At 35.6% G+C, this 20,619-nt stretch overlaps 1 protein-coding gene across 8 annotated transcripts in view; it reads left to right on the top strand.

The window, feature by feature from the left end:
• Window positions 1-12,260, top strand: part of LOC121861622 (LARGE xylosyl- and glucuronyltransferase 1-like) — a 29,790-nt gene extending 17,530 nt beyond the window's left edge. For all 8 annotated transcript variants that reach the window (XM_042359497.1, XM_042359492.1, XM_042359491.1 and 5 more), the window contains 7 exons: window positions 926-1,050; window positions 1,533-1,688; window positions 4,427-4,533; window positions 5,018-5,090; window positions 5,636-5,728; window positions 6,085-6,215; window positions 7,605-12,260. In XM_042359497.1, coding sequence (XP_042215431.1) covers window positions 926-1,050; window positions 1,533-1,688; window positions 4,427-4,533; window positions 5,018-5,090; window positions 5,636-5,728; window positions 6,085-6,215; window positions 7,605-7,680 — 761 coding nt within the window. In that variant the 3' untranslated portion in view covers window positions 7,681-12,260. The remainder of the gene's footprint in view (window positions 1-925; window positions 1,051-1,532; window positions 1,689-4,426; window positions 4,534-5,017; window positions 5,091-5,635; window positions 5,729-6,084; window positions 6,216-7,604) is intronic.
• The last annotated feature ends 8,359 nt before the right edge of the window (window positions 12,261-20,619 follow it).

The following is a 20,619-nucleotide window of genomic DNA, read 5'->3' as shown; positions in this document are numbered from 1 at the left end:
TTTCACTCATTGTTTAGTTCCCAGCCAAACCCTCATCATGAATACATTCAGTAATAATCCAATTTTTAGTTAGACTAAGAACCACACTTTGTGTATTTTCCCTTGCTATAGTACCACCATTATGCCACTATGCTGGAGCTTAAAAAAGGACCTTTGGTTGACCTCTGTTGACCTAAAGGATGCCCACTGGTACATGCATAATTATAAATGCAGTACAGTACTGTACAGTGTATATTGTCATATCACATTTCAAGTATTTAATCCCATGGATTTTGTTTGAACTAACAGCATGAGGCTTTTTCATTTACTACAGTTCTTCCAAAACAGCTTTGAATGCCTATGGGTACCATTTCCAGAACATTTTAAAATGACCCAATCTGTCATCCACTACAAAACCTAGTCCTCTCGCCTCCCTATTTCCCCAGGAAAGGAATTAGAAGAGGGGCCCTTTTTAAAAGTTTTATATGTTTTATTATACTTGGGCATAAGAGGGAAGTTATCTGGCAAGGAGGAAACCAGTGAGTCCTGTTGCCTCAAAATACATCAGATTGAGATCAGACACCCAAGTTTTTTTTAGCTAGTTTTTTCAATAAATATTAAACATTAATGAGTGGTAATGTCTAATGAATTTGATGAAATTTTCACTAAACAGATGCATAGTACATCCCTTTTTCTTAGTACAGTACTGTACTGTACATGTCACTCAAAAACTATCTCTAGTTAGGAGCTGATGAATTTCAGAATGAACACTGCATCCTTCATCTGTTGTGTCATATTTTTTCTACGCAATTTTGTATAGATAGATTGATTGTGCTTTGATCCCTGAAAAATATATTGTTTTATACATACAGTACAGTACAGTAATTTAATGATGAAATACAAATGGTTGTTACACGTACTGTACTGTACTACATTTCATCATCAGGTCCCGTGAGCCTAACGTTATACATGTCAGATGCAGAAGCTCAGCAGTTCCTATCCTACACTCAGAGCTCAGAGATCATTGCCACCAGGAAGAATGTGGCATATCATGTAGTCTACAAGGAAGGGGTAAGTTACTGGCCTGGACGATATTGTTTTCAGTTTAAGATTGTGTGAATATAGTACAGTATAGGAAAGTTACTCAATGTACATAACTTAACCTGACCAAACTGAGGTTCCATCTTAGACCCAGACAAAGCTGATAAGGTATTCCTTGAAATTTAAAAGTTGCCATTATTTTTCTTGTCATAAAGGGTCTTTGACTGTGTATAATAGCTTTTCTTTTTCATAATACAGTATAACTTTACAAAATGTACGGTATGCACTGTAGGCTTAAAATGAGTAGTAAAGTACAGTATAGTACAGTATTAAGTTTTTATTGTGTTAAGTCTATTCTTTTACAGAGCTTTTCTTTTTTTAATGATTTCAGAGGTAAGATCTAATAGTTAATTGTTACCTGTATTAATTACTGTATACATTCATTGTCGTTTTTTTATAATCCTATTCATTTGAATTTTTCCCCAATATACTAATTTTAAATTTATTTTCAGAATTTTTATCCTGTCAATTTCCTTCGTAATGTCGGCGTGCAACATGTAAACACACCATATGTCTTCCTCACTGACATTGACTTCCTGCCCATGTTTGGCCTGTACGTCTACCTACGAAAAACACTTCAAAACATACATCCTGATGACAGCAAAAAGGTGAAGAATTGCAGTTCAGTATTTGTATAGATACAGTAGTCATTCCTTATATTGGAATAAATTATGCGGGCCAATTCCGCTAAATCAAATACAGTGGTCCCTCGGTTAACGAATACAATCCGTTCCAGCAGGTTGTTCGTTAACCGAAAAATTCGTAAACCGAAACCATTGTTTCAATGGGTTTTTGGGTAATTGGTTCCAGCTCACCGAAAATTGCCTAAATTCAACAAAAATGGTAGAAAAGTTCACTTACTTTGAGGTGTGCATGTAGAAGGCTCCTGGATGATGATGGGAATTAGAATGGGGGTGGAGGAGAAGGAAGAAGAGAAGGCATTGGGGTGGAAGAGAAGTCACCCCATGGCACCATTTCACCCATAAAATTTGAGTTCTCTTGGTGTATTTCAAGATTATTTTCTTTAAATCAACACTGCACTGCATTATATATTGTCAATATGTAAAATATATTTCAAAATGACCAATAATTTGCTTGGAAACACAGAAAAAAAGCGTTTAGTTGAAGAGAGTCTCAAGCAAGATGTTACCTCCAGTGAAAACAGAGAGAGACTAACGCCTGTTTGCTGTGTTAAGAGGCTGGATGCCGCGCATTAAACTAGTCACTTTACCTTCAATTATGTTCAATAATTGTTAAAATGACTAAAAAATTGAATATTAAACTTTTAAAATTATTGAATAGTATAAACTTCTTGATATTTACTAAAATAGTAAGAAATTTAAGCCCTAGAACCAATTAATGTATTGGCGAACTAATACTAAAGCTGGTTGACTGGCCAGTGCAAGTGAAAATTTGTTGAGGTCGGTTTGTAAGAAATTCGTTAACCGAATTTAAGAATCTTATGGGAGGCAGTTCGTTAACCGAAATTTCGTTAACCGAGGCGTTCGTTAACCAAGGGACCACTGTACAGTTATACAGTCTCTCCTCGACTTACGACAACCCGGACATACGACGGCCCTGTCTCCTCCTCTGCTTCATCCAATTAATGTAGTCTCCATGCTTAATTTAAAAAAAATATTGAGGCACCGTGTGCATTCAGCTGACTACATTAAAGGTAAATGCACAGTAACACTTAATTCATTTTTCATTATTGATTACTTTTACTGTACTGTATTTCATTTCATAATTTTTATGTATTATTTTCGCCTTTTTGGCTTACGACCTGGTCGTCGGGACGGAACCCTGTCGTAAGTCGAGGAGAGACTGTACTTCTGGCAAAGAAATTGACATGTTCACGGAATCCACTTCATCCTTGGAAACATTATTCTCAGAGTTAGATTTAAGTGGGAATAGGTTTCAGTCCTTTCTAAATCTGTATTTTACTTATGCCAGAAATTTTTAAAAAAATGCTCCCAGTAAAAATAAACAACAAATGATACATGGCATATCATAAAATACAATAGCACATATTTTATGTACAAAAAATATCTGGGTGATGCCAAGTGTGAGCCACAGTAAGGTGCGTGTGGCTACTGCATTGCGCTGTGTGTATGCTGGGACGTCACATTGGGCCCCGGGGGAGGGACCACGGTGTCGGCTGAGCTAACGACATACTTTCAACAGCGAACAGTCTCCACACATACACACCCATGGTCTTCTTTTTTCTTTTTTATATTTTTATATTATACAGTATTTTCTTTATTTCTAAGTCACAATTTGAGTATTGAAATAATTTATCCACAGCTTTTATATACAGTACAGGTATTCATTATACGTACTATGTAAATGGCAAACTGCATAACCTCTCACAGCTATTATTACTTATAATGGTTACTTTACATGATATTAGATACTCTTCACACTATGCATACATTATTCATGGGTACTGAATGGTTAAGCAGTAAGTAGGCTGTGGGAACTACTCGTAAAAATACTGAGAGTGGGTTGTCAGCCATCTGTCAACAGAACTCGCAAAAATGCCCGAGGAGGCTACGAACCCAATGTTAACATTTTCAACCATCCAAATGTACACATCTTATGATTTTGCACATACATGCACAAACATTTACAGTACTGTATACACAAGAGATTAGCAAAATACTAATAAAAATGTCTAGTTTCTGTAAAATTTAGATGCATTGTCTTACCCTTCTCTTTGCTGGATTTAGCACTCACTTTAGGTATGGTGCAAATATATACAGCACACACTGAGCGAATATGAAGAAACCTAGGTGACCACAGGTGTGTGTGTGTGTGTGTGTGGGGTGGGTCTTGATTCATTGTGCCAAAATAATGATGCAAGCTTACATGGGCATTACTGGACAATCCTTTCATCTAGTAGAAGGCTCCGTTAGATTGAGAAGCAAATACTGTACTGGCACAAATTTGTTCCGATAAATTGAACTTCTGCAAAAAGAAATTGTTACAAGGAATAATTACTGTATTCAGTTTTGCCATTAAAATTTTAAGAGATTACAAAAGCAGGGAGTGAACATATAGCACTGTATTGTGATCATAGTGTGAGAGGTTTAGGTTACATTATATATACTGAGCAGGTTAATAGTGGTTTTTATATTGTACAGTACAGTTTAATTTTATGTTAAAATTGGTCTCTTGTCAAGTTAAGACAGAAGAACAAATAATTCCACTTAGATGGGATGCCACATCACCCCAACTGCCATAGTGTGTACAAATCTAAATACAATAAACAAAATGATTTTAAGATACTAGTGTGCTGATGTCATCGGTTCAAATGATAAACTAGCTCTCATTTTTCTCTTGACAGGCATGGGTTGTACCAGCCTTTGAAACACAGCGTTACCGCCTATCATTCCCGCGCAGCAAGGCAGAACTCCTGAACAGACTTGACATGGGAGAACTGTTTACTTTTAGGTTGGTTAAAGTTATTGCTTTTAAATCTTTATGTTGGTCACATGATTGTACATTGATGAAGTTTTCATTGTGCTAAGTCTATTCTTTTATAGAGCTTTCTTTTTTTAATAATTTCAGATGTAAGATCTACTAGTTAATTGTTACCCGTATTTGAGGTGTTCACTGTCTTTTAACATCAACTTCATCCTTGTTTATACCGAATAGTATTATTCTCCCATTTAATATTTTTGTAAACTCTTTTATGTATTTTTACCTTGATCATTCTTTTGAAGGTTAGCTCCTATGATTTTATGATGCTCTGCAAAGACCAATTATTTGCCTTGTTTATTTGTTTACCCCACAATTAATGTCTTCTTGATAACTTTTGAAGTACAGTACCGTACCTTTTTACTCAGTAACCTCATAACTTTCATCACTATTGGCGGTACAAGAAACTAAACTTGAGGCAAATTTCTCTATCTACTGTACGTATATATATTCACAGATATCATGTTTGGACAAAGGGTCATGCACCAACCAACTTTGCCAAGTGGAGAACTGCTACCACTCCTTACAAGGTATACAGTATACAGACTTCATTCTAAATGTGTCTTGGCTTTTCACCATAATTTATATTTCTTCCAATTTGTATAAACTGACCTTTTTATGTAATAAGTTCTATAAATATTATATTCAATTAAAAAATACAGAATATTTCATATCAAAGATGTTCTACATATACATTTAATTGTATTAGGAATTATTTATCGGTGTATAACATTGATCTGTATAGCAGTTTCTCCAAATACCAGTCATACAACACCCCCATACAGTATTCTCCTGTGCACAAATTTCCATATTTGTTCCTCTTCTGCAGTCATACGCTCTTACTCATTTTTTCCAATTCAGTTATACAGTAAAAATAGAAAGTCTGTTTATTACTGCTTCCTTGTACAGTACACTTTACTAGGGCTGATCATAAGGTCAGTCCCAGCCACAAATAGCAGGTCATATGAGTTCATACCAAAATCTTAGGGTTGTGTTCATACTGTATTGAGTTTCTTGATTCCAGGTTTAACTGTAATGAGATTTCAAGATCATTCTTTCATTTTTTTTCCACCAGGTTCCATGGGAACAGGATTTTGAACCATATATTGTAGTGCGGAAGGATGTTCCAGAATATGACACACGTTTTGTTGGTTTTGGATGGAATAAGGTGATATATGAACTGGTTCTTTATCGAGTCCTCCAGTTTTTGCATGTCATTAAATATAAGTGAACTGGTTGTTATTTATATACCAATACATAAATTTACTCTAAGTTTATTTCATTGTTTTATGATTAAGCAGTAATACCTCATCATTCACCAAAGCTTTAAGGATTTAAGTTGAGGAAATTTAGTTCAAATTATTGTTTGGAGACAGTTAAAGTTAAAGAATATCAGACCTCAGAAGGACATTGCTGCTCATTTATATTAATACACTACTGTATAGTTATTTTAAGTTTCATATAAAAATTAGTTCATGTCATATTCAACTTAATTCCAACATAAAACATCTGGTTATTTGACAGGTCTCACACATAATGGAACTTCATGTGATGGGCTTTGAATTCATTGTTCTACCCAATGCCTTCATCATTCACATGCCACATGCACCTAGTCTTGACATTGCTAAATTTCGCACATCACCTCAATATAAGCGGTGAGTACCTTACATTATCCTAAAAACCTAGAAAAGATAATATACGTTCCAAATGTTTGTATAATTACTTGTTTATGTGCTTTCGAGGGGACTTGGAGTAAATAGTAATAGAGGACGGATGAGTGAGTGGATGAATCTGTGAGTAGATAAATATGAGAGAATTCAGAAGTGTGTTGCGTTGTGGTTGTTTGGGTGAGATGGTTTCTTAATGAAGACGAATGCTTCTTTTCAAGTGGATAAAATTCTGTTCTTTTAAGTTGTAAGAAATTTAAGTGTAAATTTTATTTGTACAGTACTTAGATGTGATACTGTACATATAAGAAGTTTTATTTGACATTCGGTTCTATAAATACCAATCGTAATTGACAGAACTTATGACTAAACTGTACAGGTATCCCCCAATTTATGATATCCCTATCTACGATATTTTGCTTGAACAATGGTGATATATTAAGACTACTCCCCATATTTTCGATAAAAAAATTTCACATAAACGATGGTCATCGTCTGGCCAATGCAGAATATGGAACGCATCACTCATTGCACTTGTCAGCTGCGGTCTACCTGTGTGCCACCCGGTGAGTAACAGTCCCAAGCTTTGTTCCATTGTGATAGTACATGCCTGTGATCATGTAGCTCAATGATTATATCGTTCAGTATCCGTGTTGTTACTTTTTTTCTCTCTCTCTCTCTAGTGAGGGGACATAACTAATGTTCACATTGTACTCTGTTTTTGTGACTGTAAAGTGATTTGCCTCTGTTGTGAACATGATGTGAGCAGTGTCGGCCACTATCATTGTTTTTACGTTAGCATCATCGTCTACTCTGTTTTTGTGACAAGTGCCTTTGCTCTCTTTACGTGACTGTGAAGTGAACAGTGTAACTATGAAAATATCTGGGAAGGCCAAGGCACCCAAGAAAACTGTGTCTCTGGAAGTGAAGCCTGACATTGCAAAGCTGTGTGGGAGCCTGAGTGACATCTCCACTCCACCTTCAAGAGTTCCCTTAGCCTCGAAGGGGACATGTGATGACGACCAGGCTTGCTCTCAATGATGTGTTGAGTGTTGTTTAATTGTGTTTTATGTATGTATATTATTGTAGAAATTTTATTTTCAGCAATACATATGGGTGTCAGACTGGATGGGAACTTGGGCTGTTGAACCCCATTTTATAATGATTCCAATTTATGATATTTCGACCTGCGATGAGTTTTTCAGGAATGTAATCCCATCATAAGTAAGGGGGTACCTGTAATGACACAGTTATGATAAGTTCTTGGTTACTGTACTCATACATATTGTATTCCAGATTGCCGAATTTCTGCTTGTTATACTATCTTTGTACCTATTAGATGCATTATTGTTAAATATGTGTAACTCTACTTTCCAGATGTGTGAAAATTCTGAAGAGGGAGTTTGTTGATGACGTTAATCAGAAACACAATAGTGACATTGCTCTCCAGTAAGTGTTGATAATGAAATGTTCTCACATCTCAAAAATTTTACACCATTTGTCAAAAAAATTTCCAAGTGATACCAATTTATAGTGAGGAATTAGTAGATTCATTATGAAAATTTTTACCCAATAGAAGTGCACAGGAAAAAATATCATTCAAATGAATAATTATTTTGTGATGAGTTGAAGATTTTTTTATTCTGGACACAAATGACTTTAGTGCAGCGTATGGTTATTCATTGGTCATAGTATCTCTCCTATAATGTATTCATTTTGTTCAATTAACAAACGACTTTTCGAATGCATATTATATAGTACATACCATTTGCCACAAAGTAGTACAGCATTTCTTATGTTATCCTTGTTTAACCAAAACTTCTGTAACAAGTATTGTCTTCAAAAATTTATGCCACAGAGATGCTGCTGCTTATGGTATTTGTGCATTATTAATCCTTAACAGTAAACATATCTGTAAAAGCTTGGATGTGCAAAGACTTCACACCAACCGTTATATGGTCTCAAAAGTGCCAACAGTTAGGAGGTTAGAAGATATCTTATAGGAATATTTGCTTCACTGTGTGTAAGCATTTCATACAACTTCTTAAGTTATTGATTTTGCATGACAACGAACAAACAAAACTGTTTCAAGGTTATGTGATACAGTAAATGTGGCCAAAGACACTCTTTTTTGTATTTAAGAGTTATTTTCTTGATGTATTTCAGCTTCATGTCCACTTTGAATGTTTGACTTGGGTTCATCACTTCAGTAGTCTCATTACAGCATCTACCATATATGGTTGCACAACCAAGAAATTGAGATTATTTAAACTAACAATTATTTATTTAGAAAAAAAAGTTTTTAGTTAACTTCATATGAAGCGTTCCACATGACAGGGAGTTTCATTTTTTTTTTTTTTTTTACTGTAAATACTGTAGCCATAATTTTGCCAAATATTAACCTATTAAGAAGACCAAGGTCTCATTTGAAGGGTTTTCTATCGAAGAATTCATCAATATTGATGCACGAAGTATGTGGTGTCTTTAATTATTAAAAAAAAAATTATAAGTAACCTATCATACCTTACTACCCCTAATATCATGAATTATTATCCCATTTCATTGAACATGGTCTCATTTTAAGGTAACTTTTTTTACCGAATACTGTACATCCATAATAAGGAAAGTATTAGGGGGTCCATAAATGCATAAAAAAAGAGGAATAAAGTACTTTTATCACATTGTGTATATAGGATGGTGTGTGCATGTAACCGAGTAAAAATAAATGAAGAAAGTTACGTATATCTACCCGAAAATAAGAAATAAAAAAACAACCATAGCACCAGTAGCCTGGTGGTTATAATGACGAGTCTAACCTGGCTACAATTTTGCCAGTGATATTAACAGATGCAAATGTGAAAAGAAAGTTATTTGTATCAGGTATTTGTAGATTTAAAAATAAATGCTGCAGGTATGGCATTAAAAGATTGTAATGCTTATAAGAGTTCAGAAATAGTAATTGCTTGGCTACCTCTGAAGAGTTGGGTTTCTGCCTTACGGACGATAATCATCTCAGATCATCATCATCAGTATAGTAGTTATAAATCGAGCTTTATATTTACATTAATTTGTTTTTAGTATTATTATTTAAAAATAATAATAATGTGTTTAAGTAAGCAATAACATATTTTTAATTCTGGAGTTAGGTTAGGTAGAATTTAGCCTACTGGACACAGCAACTGAGGGATTCATTAGCTTACGAGAGACCTCAACTTCACATATAGGATGCAGACTGATTTTATTAGCCATTTCTCAGAGAAAAAAGTGCGTCTTATATGCCGTAAAATATGGTATAAAAAATCACTTGGATTTTGTTGATACCCAAGGCAGCAAAGCACCCACAAGCACATGGCTGGCCCACAACATGAGCAGCAATAGGTTGTGATGTTCTCACACAAACATAGGCTTGACCAGTGATCCTTTTCCTCTTTACTTCCACACTTCTTTGACACTTCCGTGAGTAACCAGACACTCCAGGCTGATTATCACCATCACTGCTACTCATTATGAGGGCAATAATACATCAAAAAGTATAAAATATTAGAGTACATAAGTGAAACATGCATTCACTGCTGCTTGAATGATGAAACTGAGGCTGTGTAAGAGACGCTCATTGGCTGGCCAAGCGTCAAGTGACACCAATTGGACGGCAGCAAATATAGTCTTCTTTCGCCCAGTCACATGGTCTCAAAAGCCTTGTATACAAGGTGGATTTTCGAATTAATAGGTGCGAGCCCACCATACGATGTCAAGTCTTGTACAGTACTATAGAGCATGAACTGAGCTATCTGGAGACAAAATACGAATTTTTCGACCCTTGTCATGCGGAGCGCCTCATTTAAGGGCTGATGCTGTAATGTATTATTCACTGGATTTTTTTTTATACAATGTATCCTTTGAAGAAAAATTACCAAAGATTATCACAATTGCTTCAATATTTTGGCTCACTAAAGCACTCACTGTAGACCCAAGATTTTTTATTTCAAGATTCTTGCATTTAACTTCAGGTAGCTAATAATAGCTAGTGAATATGGATATAACATATGAATCTTCAGTAAACTTATTTTTTATATTCTGAAAAATATGTAAGTTTTGGGTAACTTATTAGAATTAGGTATGTGTATAGGGTTTAATAGGCAAAGGTTTACAAGCTTTCTTGTATTCACTTCAGGGTTTTATCATACACCAGCATTTATATGATTTATAATATTTTTGTAAGTAATCTGTACTTGCCATGTGCAGACACCAATTTAAAATATTCTGCATAGACCTTCCAGTCCACAGAATGTAATGGTTGTAATAGATCTCTTTTATACATGTCTTCCATTTTAATGGAATGAATGATGAGATCAGTACAAAATTGTGCAGCCGAAGTGTTGGTTTTACAACACCATCAACTTGTGCTAAAAGGTCACCATCAATTACTGAATCTCTTGTATGGATGTAAAAGTTTTCTTTTGCAGTACTATATAGGACTATTATCTTTACTGTACAGTATGTATTTATCTTTCTTCATGAAGTAATTTTTCTGTTAAAATCTTGATGATCCTTCTCATTGCTTCTTATTTCATATGAGTAAACAAAATTTGTTCATTGTATCTACAGTATTTATTGTTTTGTAAGTACACATGTAAAATTTTCTCATTTCTTTTGCACAATTTATATATAAATTGGCAATGATAGACCAGAAATGGAATTATCTTAAGCATTTTGTAATGTGGGCAGTTAATGGATTTCACGAAGTAAGAGCTTATTGAGATGTATCAAGTTTTCTTAGAGGACAGCTAGCTGCTTTTATGGTATTCCTTTGTAATTATTGGTTCACTTGTAACAGTACAGTTCTTTGGAACTGTGTTGCAGAATCTTGAATGTTGTATGCTATGAAACATACGAAATTATGAGAGTTGATAAAAATCAAATTTTATCAGATGTATTGCTCTGGAGGGGTCTGCAAAAATTACAGGGGAAGCCTTTGTGGAGTTGTGAACATATGGATAGAATGAGTATTTATTATACTGTACTGCAGGGGAAGATTGTAGAGGGGAGGGGTGGCTGGTTACTGTGGTGGTATGGGGTAGTATTTACTGTTTCTGTAAACACTGCTGTAACAGGAAATGTCATTTATGACTGAAAGTGTTAGACTGAAATGCCTCCTTCAGTTTACATTTATAATATAGTTTGCAAGCTTCGTTTATAAATAATGCCCTTCCAAGTAATTTTAAACCAAAGTTATTGTTATGCAGATCTTTAACTATAGTGTACAGTATTTATTTCTGACAGACATTTTATACATTTTCATCCAAGTTATATTATTGCAAGACTTTCAATGTTTATAAAACATCACAGTAATATTTCATTACAATGATTAAACCTATTGTACTGTACCCAGATCTTCTGATTCTCTAACACAAGACAGTATTACAACAAGTGGGTTAGTGGGTTTACAGTATAGAATTTAGAACCCTATACTGTAGTTGAACATGACATCTTGGTAGCCCCAATACTAGTCCACTATTTTCCATAATGAGTCATTGAATATGTCTAGAAGATTCTGAAGTATTTAAGTTGGATAATGCTAAATATTTTGAAGGCCAAAATAAAACAGGGATTGATTCCAGTCAAGTAGATAGGGGAAATATTTTGTGGTCTAATCAGTTACAAAGGAAACTCATGTTACATTATTTGTTTTCCAGGCTTATGGAAAGCATTGTAAATGTTATTTCCAACTGAAAAGCACAAATATTTCCATAATTTCAGTGAAGTTCCAGTTATGACAGTGAATGTTCCCTATTTTTTCTTAATACTGTACTTGTACACCAGATAACACTGTCAAGTAGGGCTATGCTTATTTACTGACGTTTTACGTTCACAGGTTCATTTTTATGCAGTAATACATATTTGCATCTGTACTGCTCGGTGGATTTTCATCACTGTCCTATTCATACATGATCTTTATATTTTGAACTTTTAATTTACAAATATTTTTTGTCCATACTGTATGTACTGCATCTTGAAAATGAAATTTTGAGTGGATCTCCTGTGTTTTAGTACTGGCTGGTGACTAGTAACAATTTAACTGGACCAAAGGCTGTGCCGAGGATCACTGTTATATTTTACTTGTCAATACAGTGGCCCCTCCATTAACGAACTCAATCCGTTCCAGAAGGTCGTTCGTTAACCGAAACCATTGTTTCAATGGGTTTTTGGGTAATTGGTTCCAGCTCACCGAAAATTTCCTAACTTCAACAAAAATGGCGGAAAAATTTACTTACTTTGAGGTGTGTATGTAGAAGGCTCCTGGATGATGGTGATGATGTGCATTTGAAGTGGGAGGTGCAGGAGGAGAAGGGAGAAGAGAAGGAAGTGGAGGTGGAGGAGAAGCATTTTACTGCTTCTTGGAAGGTGAGTCACCTTCCATGAAAATGTCAGGAACCTCTGGACTGACAGATTCTCCACCATGAACATCCTCTCTCCTTCTTGAAGTGGAAGGCTGAGGGCTAGCATCTTGTTCCCTCTGCCTTTTACTGAAGAAAGTGTCAATTGTGGTCTGTGGGGCATCTGTCCTCCTCACCATTAACTTATGTTTAAAGAAGGAGACCACTGAGTCCTCAACATGACACAAAGTTAGTTCAGTTTTTTCCACTTCTGGGTGCTTTGAAGCCAGTTCCCTGAACTTCTCCCAGTGGTAAATCACATCTTTCAACTGTTTAGCTGACATATGGTCATCACTTTCAATTTCCTCCTCACCACTGTCAGCCTCTACCCGTAACATCTCATCCAGTTCCTTCAAGTCATCAGGAGTAAGTTCCTCCTCATGAGACATCACAAGCTCTTCTACATCCTTCTCCTCCACTTCAAGACCCAATGACTGACCAATGGACACAATCTCCTGGTCCAACTCTGTGTCATCCTCAAATCCCTCAAAATCATGGACTACTGATGGCCACAGTGCTTTCCATGAAGAATGAGGGTTCTATTGGAGACTTCTTGCCATGATGACACAATCAATTTTACAGCCTCCAGGACGTTGAATTGTGTCTTCCAGAACTGTTTCAGTGTTAGTTCAGGATCAGCGGAAGTTGCCTGCCTGATGACACCTCCTAAACATTTTCTTCATGTACAACTTCTTGAAGTTGCTGATTACATTCTGGTCCATTGGCTGTATGAGTGATGTAGTGTTTGGAGGCAAAAACAACACTTTCACAAAGTCAAATTGATACTCCAAATTTCTGGCAAGGTCAGGGTCATGACCAGGAGCATTATCCATGAGGAGAAGAGCCTTTAAAGGAAGTTTATTGGTGGTTAGGTAGCTCTTGACAGAGGGGCAAAACACATCAACAGCCCATTCATTAAAGAACTGTCTTGTCACCCATGCCTTACGGTTGGACTTCCAATAAACTCCAAGCATTGTTCTTACCACTTTCTGTTGCTTGAACACCCTGGGGTTTTCAGAGTGGTAGACAAGCATAGGCTTCAGTCGGAAATCCCCTGAAGCATTGGCACCAAGCAGTAGAGTGAGATGGTCTTTCATGGGTTTATGCCCAGGTAAAGAGGCTTCATCTTTGGTGATGAATGTTCTTTTGGGCATCTTTTTCCAGAACAGCCCAGTTTCGTCCACATTGAACACTTGCTGTGGAAGATAATTTTCTTCTTCCATCAGTTTTTTAAATTCAACTAAAAACTTTGCTGCCCCTTCTTTATCAGCACTAGCAGCTTCACCATGCCTAACAACACTTAAAATGTCACTTCTTTTCTTAAATTTTTCGAACCAGCCTTTGCTAGCCCGAAAATCTTCAAATTCTGTTCCTGAAGAACCAGGTTGATCTGCCTTTAAATGTTCATAAATCTCCCTGGCTCTTTCACAAATGAAATCACCAGAAACTGAATCACCTTTCATCTGTTTTTCCCTAATCCAGATGATAAGTAACCTCTCAGTTTCTACGATTAGGGATCTACTTTTAAACACTCTTGTAGATTTGTCTCTCACATTCACTTCCTTAAATTTGTCTTTTTGTGCAAGAATTGTCGACACAGTTGATGCCGACATGCCATATTCTTTGCATAGCGCATTTGATTTAATACCTTGTTCGTGTTTTTTTATTATTTCCTGCTTTATTTGGATTGAAATCGCTTTTCTTGATCTCTTAGGCCCCATGCTGGATTCAAACAATGGCAACACGTATTTTTCAAAGTTAAACTAGCTGTAAATAAAGAATATTTTCTTTAAAATAACACTGCACTGCACTATATATTGTCAATATGTAAAATAATTTTCAAAATGACCAATAATTTGCTTGGAAACACAGAAAAAAAGCATTTAGTTGAAGAGAGTCTCAAGCAAGATGTTACCTCCAGTGAAAACAGAGAGAGACTGACGCCTGTTTGCTGTGTTAAGAGGCTGGATGCCGCGCATTAAACTAATCACTTTACCTTCAATTTTGCTCAATAATTGTTAAAATGACTAAAAAATTGAATATTAAACTTTTAAAATTATTGAATAGTATAAACTTCTTGATATTTACTAAAATAGTAAGGAATTTAAGCCCTAGAACCGATTAATGTATTGGCGGACTGATACTAAAGCTGGTTGCCCGGTCAGTGCAAGAGAAAACATGTTGAGGTCGGTTCGTAAGAAGTTCGTTAAGCAAAATTTTTTTCGTTAACCGAATTGAAGATCCCTATGGAAGGCAGTTCGTTAATCGAAATTACGTTAACCGAGGTGTTCGTTAAACGAGGGGTCACTGTATATACATCATATATACAGTACAGATTCATCCTGCAACGAACTGACATGTTAATTCTCTAGTGTGGCCAAAAATAACCGTCCAGTCATTTAACTCTAGTATATTCTTCCTCTCTTCTACGCAAGATGTTTATTAATCATTATGGAAAAATTTACCTACCTATCATTTGATCACTCGTCAATTCCACCTTCAACTGGGACCTGGATGTGGAACTGATGATGATTTTTTTTTTTTTTTTTGCACCAAGTTATACAGGAAATCCCAATGATCCAATTACATAAACAAGCAAAAATAAATCATTTGAAAAGGAAGTTTAGCATACAATTTATGCACGATTTTTGTTTTTGTCAGTTGAAAAAAAAATTCCAAACATTGGTTTAAAGTAGACTGTAGATTTTATCCTTTTTCTAAATGCTAAATTGATTGTGGCTTGGTTTGAAAAAAATAATTATCCCCTTCCATACAACTGACAATTTTTTTATTCATCCAATGGACAGGATTTTTTCCTCTCCTTACTGTGGCCAAATTTAAACAACTCTAGTTTGCCACAGCCATGTCATCATAAAACTGTATACAGTATAGGAAGTCACAAGTCTCTCCGAATGTCCAACTTACAAACACCTGGACATAGGAATGAATCTCAATATCAGCCATTTGGGTGGTTGATCTATCCAGTGTTAGTACAGGAGGGTAACCAGAATCTGTGATGTTTGGTAGGGGTCACTGGATAACACCTTTCTCACATGTGTCTGGGCCACATCTTGACATATTGGTGAGATACAAGCATTACTGCTGTACCACCAAGGTAGAAACTCCCATTTTTTCTTACCCAATTGAAATAAATTAATAAATCTAGAATATATTTTTAAAAAACTGTAAACTTAATATTTATATTTGAAGTACAGTATTGTGATGAATAATAACATTAGTCTACATTTTAAAGATTTTATATTTTTTGTGCCATAAACATGGCTGATAAGTGTAAGAGTGGTGCTTGTGATATGTCTATAATGTTTGTATTAAAGAAAAGATAAGCAATAATAGTAGACATGAAAATGGACACAATAAAAAATTCAAAGAAAGGAGAAATGCCAACACCGATTAGCTCCATGTTTGGTATGAATCAATTGAGAATCAGAACAATAATCAAAGATAAAGTAAATGATGATTTTTAATTAGGTTTATTGTTTTGTTATACAGTATTAATTATATTACAGTATTATTAATTATTTATTGCAATTTTACAGTATTTTAGCATAATTGTGACTTTTGTGGGCTGGCTTGGGAGCCTAACCATTTATAACATCACGTCTCTGAGATATAGTCCTGGAACAAACAATGTATGAACAAAATTTGGGAATACAACCCATTTGTAACCTGAGGACTTCCTGTACTGTATACATCGCTTTAGTCCAGTGTTTGTCTTTGCTTTACCTTAACACCTCCTGAAATTACTCAGGGATCATCACAAAAAATTAAAGCTGGAGACACCTGATGAGGCAAAGACATCATGTAAACAAGGTTACACAATCAATCTAACTCATTCACTACTGTGAATGGTAGGTGAAACGTGAGAGGACTGGCATAATAAAAGAAATTAAATATTGTAATCACTAACAATCTGCAATATACAATACTGTACACTTAAAATTTTTGAAATTTGTAAGCAAGGTGGACAAGACTTTTACAATGGTGCTTAATACTCAAATGTGGTGGGATAAAGATTAAGCTGAGTGGATTCACACACTGAACCTTTTGTGATGGTCTCTGGTTACTGTTAGGAGATTCTGGGAACTCCCTCTGACATGGAGTGAATTTCACTATCATTTTTTTATTATTAATCTGTTCACGGTATCCGGGACCCCTATGATTTTCCTGTCGGTGAATACATACGGTACTATTATATGGCTTCCAGTAGTTGTAACATAGATAATGCAAAAGATCTATTGGCAAGATGTATTTTGTAAATAGGTGGGTGCTAATTTGTAAATGCATTTAAATACTGTACTGTGTATGAATTTATAGTTCAGGTTATTGCTGCATATGAATTTTACTTCAAAACATACTAAGCTGCCTAAATATGTGTGCTTCCAAGTATTTTTTATCCTGCTGTATTTACCCTTTTTCCTCATACAGTACTACTTCACATAAAAAAATTATCATACTATACAGTAGTAGTAGTAATTTAATTTAGCCCATGAAATTTTTCATACTAGAGTACTCCTCCACACCCTGATCTCTACAGTACATATTCTTGTGAACTCAATTAAACACTTACTTCTTATCCTTCCTTCCTTGAACTTGCCTCTACATCTGCCCTCGTGTACCTAACTTCTCTACAGTCTTCCTGTTATTATCTTTGTAATTTATCAATCCTGGACCTTATTATTCACTTTGTTTCCTCTACTTTGCACCACTTCAATCTTTACTACCAGTATTGTACTTGCAAATGCATATTAGAACTTCCATTTCATTATTTTACAGAAGTAGATATTTCATTATTCCTATCAAAATTTCATACCTATTTCCATCCATAACTTACTCCCCTAAGTGCCCTTGCAATAAAATTCCACCTGGCATCACTAATTCAAGTCATGTTGATTATTTTTCCAATTTTATGTAAACGCTAATATATGCTGGTCCAATTATATTTTACATTCCATTTATTCACTTGAATTTGACCTAAAATAACTGTGTAAAAAGATGATTGTTCTGTCAAGGGAACAAAAGTAGCTCATGTGCATGATAATTAATTACTAAGTCAAAATGGTGGTATTTTTATGACATTAATTTGGGTGCATTTTACTCAAGAAATGTACTTACATTTTTGGAAGAAAAGTTAACAAGGTACTGCAGAATAAAGCTAAACGGGAAGACATTTCTTTTATTGTCTATGGTATTACAAGGAAAGGGTTTTGAAAAAATTATATATACTGTACATAACCCCTGTATATACTGTACACGACTTACGACCGCCGCAGTCTTCTAAAATATTTTTCAAATTACGTATTTTCGAGTCCCGACGTTAGTGATCGCGCTGTGTACTGACAAAATTTTCGTTTGTAATTCCCTTTAAAATGGCTGGCAAGCATAAAAGTGAGATTCCTCGTGGTGCTGAGAAGAAAGAGAGACACCCATCTTATATTTTCTATGTATTATTTTTTACTTACGACCTGGTTGTCGGTCCCTAACCCCGTCGTAAGTCGAGGACTGACTGTATATGCAATGATGAAAAAGTACCTTGTAATTTTAAATATGCTGTGTACTAAGGGGGTCTTCGGTCACAAAATGCAGTGATACTCATTATTTCACCCATTGTATAATTATTTTTTAATAATAAACAACATTATAAACTTTGATAACTTACACCTTCATGAATCGTGTAACCCGGTTAAACTTGCATTCTCAGAACAAATACAAGCATTCTTCATTATACAAAAGGGATGCCATCTGTGACGATGTTGTATGTGAAAATTTTTGTATAGTGAAGGCAATTTTCCCATAGACAAACTGTAGCATTATAAAATGAGGATGCATTCCTGAGGCTGATTGTCAAACACCACGTGTAATCAAAACTAACAACTAAATACTATACAAAAGACGTGACTCCATAAATCAGCACAGAATATCACTAAATGCATGACAAAATGAATACAATATTCACTATACAGTAGTCCCACACCAACCACGGCATTGAATTTCGAGTATCCCTGGTTTAGCACAGAGGCTTGGGATACTGCTGCCATCTTCATGGACTGATACAACAGCTGTTTTGTGTGTGAGGTTGAGCGGTATCTTGCCCAAAAAATCTGGGTTTAAAGAGTGTTGCTCATCATCAACAATGCACCCGGTTACCCTGAAGCACTCCAGACCACCCATCTCGGTATAGAAGTGGCATTTCTCCTTCCAAACACCACTTTACTTCTTCAGTATATGTACCAGTGTGTAATAGTCACCTTTAAAAGTTATTACACTCACCATATCTTCAGCAGTATCTTTCATCCCGTGGAGGTGGGCAGCACCTTAACTGTTTCTGACTACTAGAAGAATTTTAACATCTCAGTGATTGCATCAGGATAATAAAAGAATCAGTGGATGAAGTGAAGCAGTCAACACTGAATGTGTGTGGGGGGGAATATTTGGCTGAGGTGGTGCACAACTTCCATGGTTTCCCTTCAGTTGATGCCGAGGGGCATCATGAAGATTGCACAATTCTTGCCAGGCGAGGGGATATGCAACATGAAGACCAATGAGACAGAGGAGCTGATACGGTCCTCTAGTGATGACAAGGATGAGGATAAGCAATTTATGGAAATTTATCCTTTCATGGAGCACAACCTTGAAATTAAACATGCAAGGAGGTATACAGGGATCTAAAAAAAAAAAAGGGCAGCCATCCATCCTCAGCTTTTTTAGCAAGACCGCCGCTGCTACAACTGCCTCAATCACCAAATCAAAACCCTCCACCAAGTAGCTAAACTTCAATTACAGTACCACCAGTCAAGATGTCCTTGCATCAACCACCTCATCAGACATTGATGAACCAGAAGAGGCACAGGAAGAGAATGGGGCCCCGTTCCTCTCTTCCTTATAACCACGTCTTCCTCTAAACCATGGGGCCCCGTTTCTCTCTTCCTTATAACCACGTCTTCCTCTAAACCATATCATCCTTATCCACCATCCTCCTCAGTAAAGGTAAATACCCCTTATACTGTTAAATTTATAGTACTACTGCATTTAATTTTTACCATGCTATTTATATGTAATTACAATGCAGGTACAGTATTGTTTTGCGAAGAAACAGGCAACTTAGTTCGGCTTTAACAAGTGCTATTGGTGGCCCGGGAACCTAAACCCTGATTTCCCATAAGCCTTTAGTCTCACCAACAGGGTTTTCCAGGAACCTAACGCTGCGGTTGGCGAGGGACTATTGTAATGTAAATACTGTGCATGATTTTGACTCATTTGCAAGAGTACAGTAATTATTTCAAGTCCACAAATTTCTAAAGATTCCACTTGCAGAAGTTTAGATACAGGTGCAGAAACTTGCTGTACCTCATCACAGAGGAGGGAGGGTTAGACAGACACTGGTGTAGCCCCTATGTGTACCTCATCTCTGAACTATCCACAACCGAGACCACTGACCAATTGATAGATGGATGCTCCCAGATGCCTGTGTCAGTAGCTTTCAATGATACAATAAAAAAAAGATTAACTTCTGGTTTTTCATTCACATAAAGCACATGATAAAAATTACCAACAGAAGCAGTCACATAATATGAAGGACAAGTCCCTTACCTGATAGCTTGACCCCTTTAATTTAAAATAACAGTAAGTGCAATGATTTCATTGGACCAATGCATTTATATTATAAAGTAATGCTTCTTTTATGATGTTAGATTTAAATACTATTACCATAATCAGTTCTCATTATTTTACTTCCCTTCAGTGAAGTGAAATTGTTACGAGATATGATTTACTATCCATTCTTGTATAGCATTTACTATTTTTGCAGTTTTTTTATATAGTTGTATATACATACAGTATACTGTACTTACATTACTAGGTCAAAATAATAATTCAAGGTAAAAATATAACGTAGTTTTTTTTTTTAGGTTTTATGATAGAAATGTTTTGGGAATTACTTT

This window comes from Homarus americanus, unplaced genomic scaffold, assembly GCF_018991925.1.
Source record: "Homarus americanus isolate GMGI-L3 unplaced genomic scaffold, GMGI_Hamer_2.0 scaffold9847, whole genome shotgun sequence".
In the NCBI taxonomy this organism is placed as follows: Eukaryota; Metazoa; Arthropoda; class Malacostraca; order Decapoda; family Nephropidae; genus Homarus; species Homarus americanus.
Note: the sequence above shows the minus strand (reverse complement) of the source record. Positions and strands in the feature narration are given on the sequence as shown.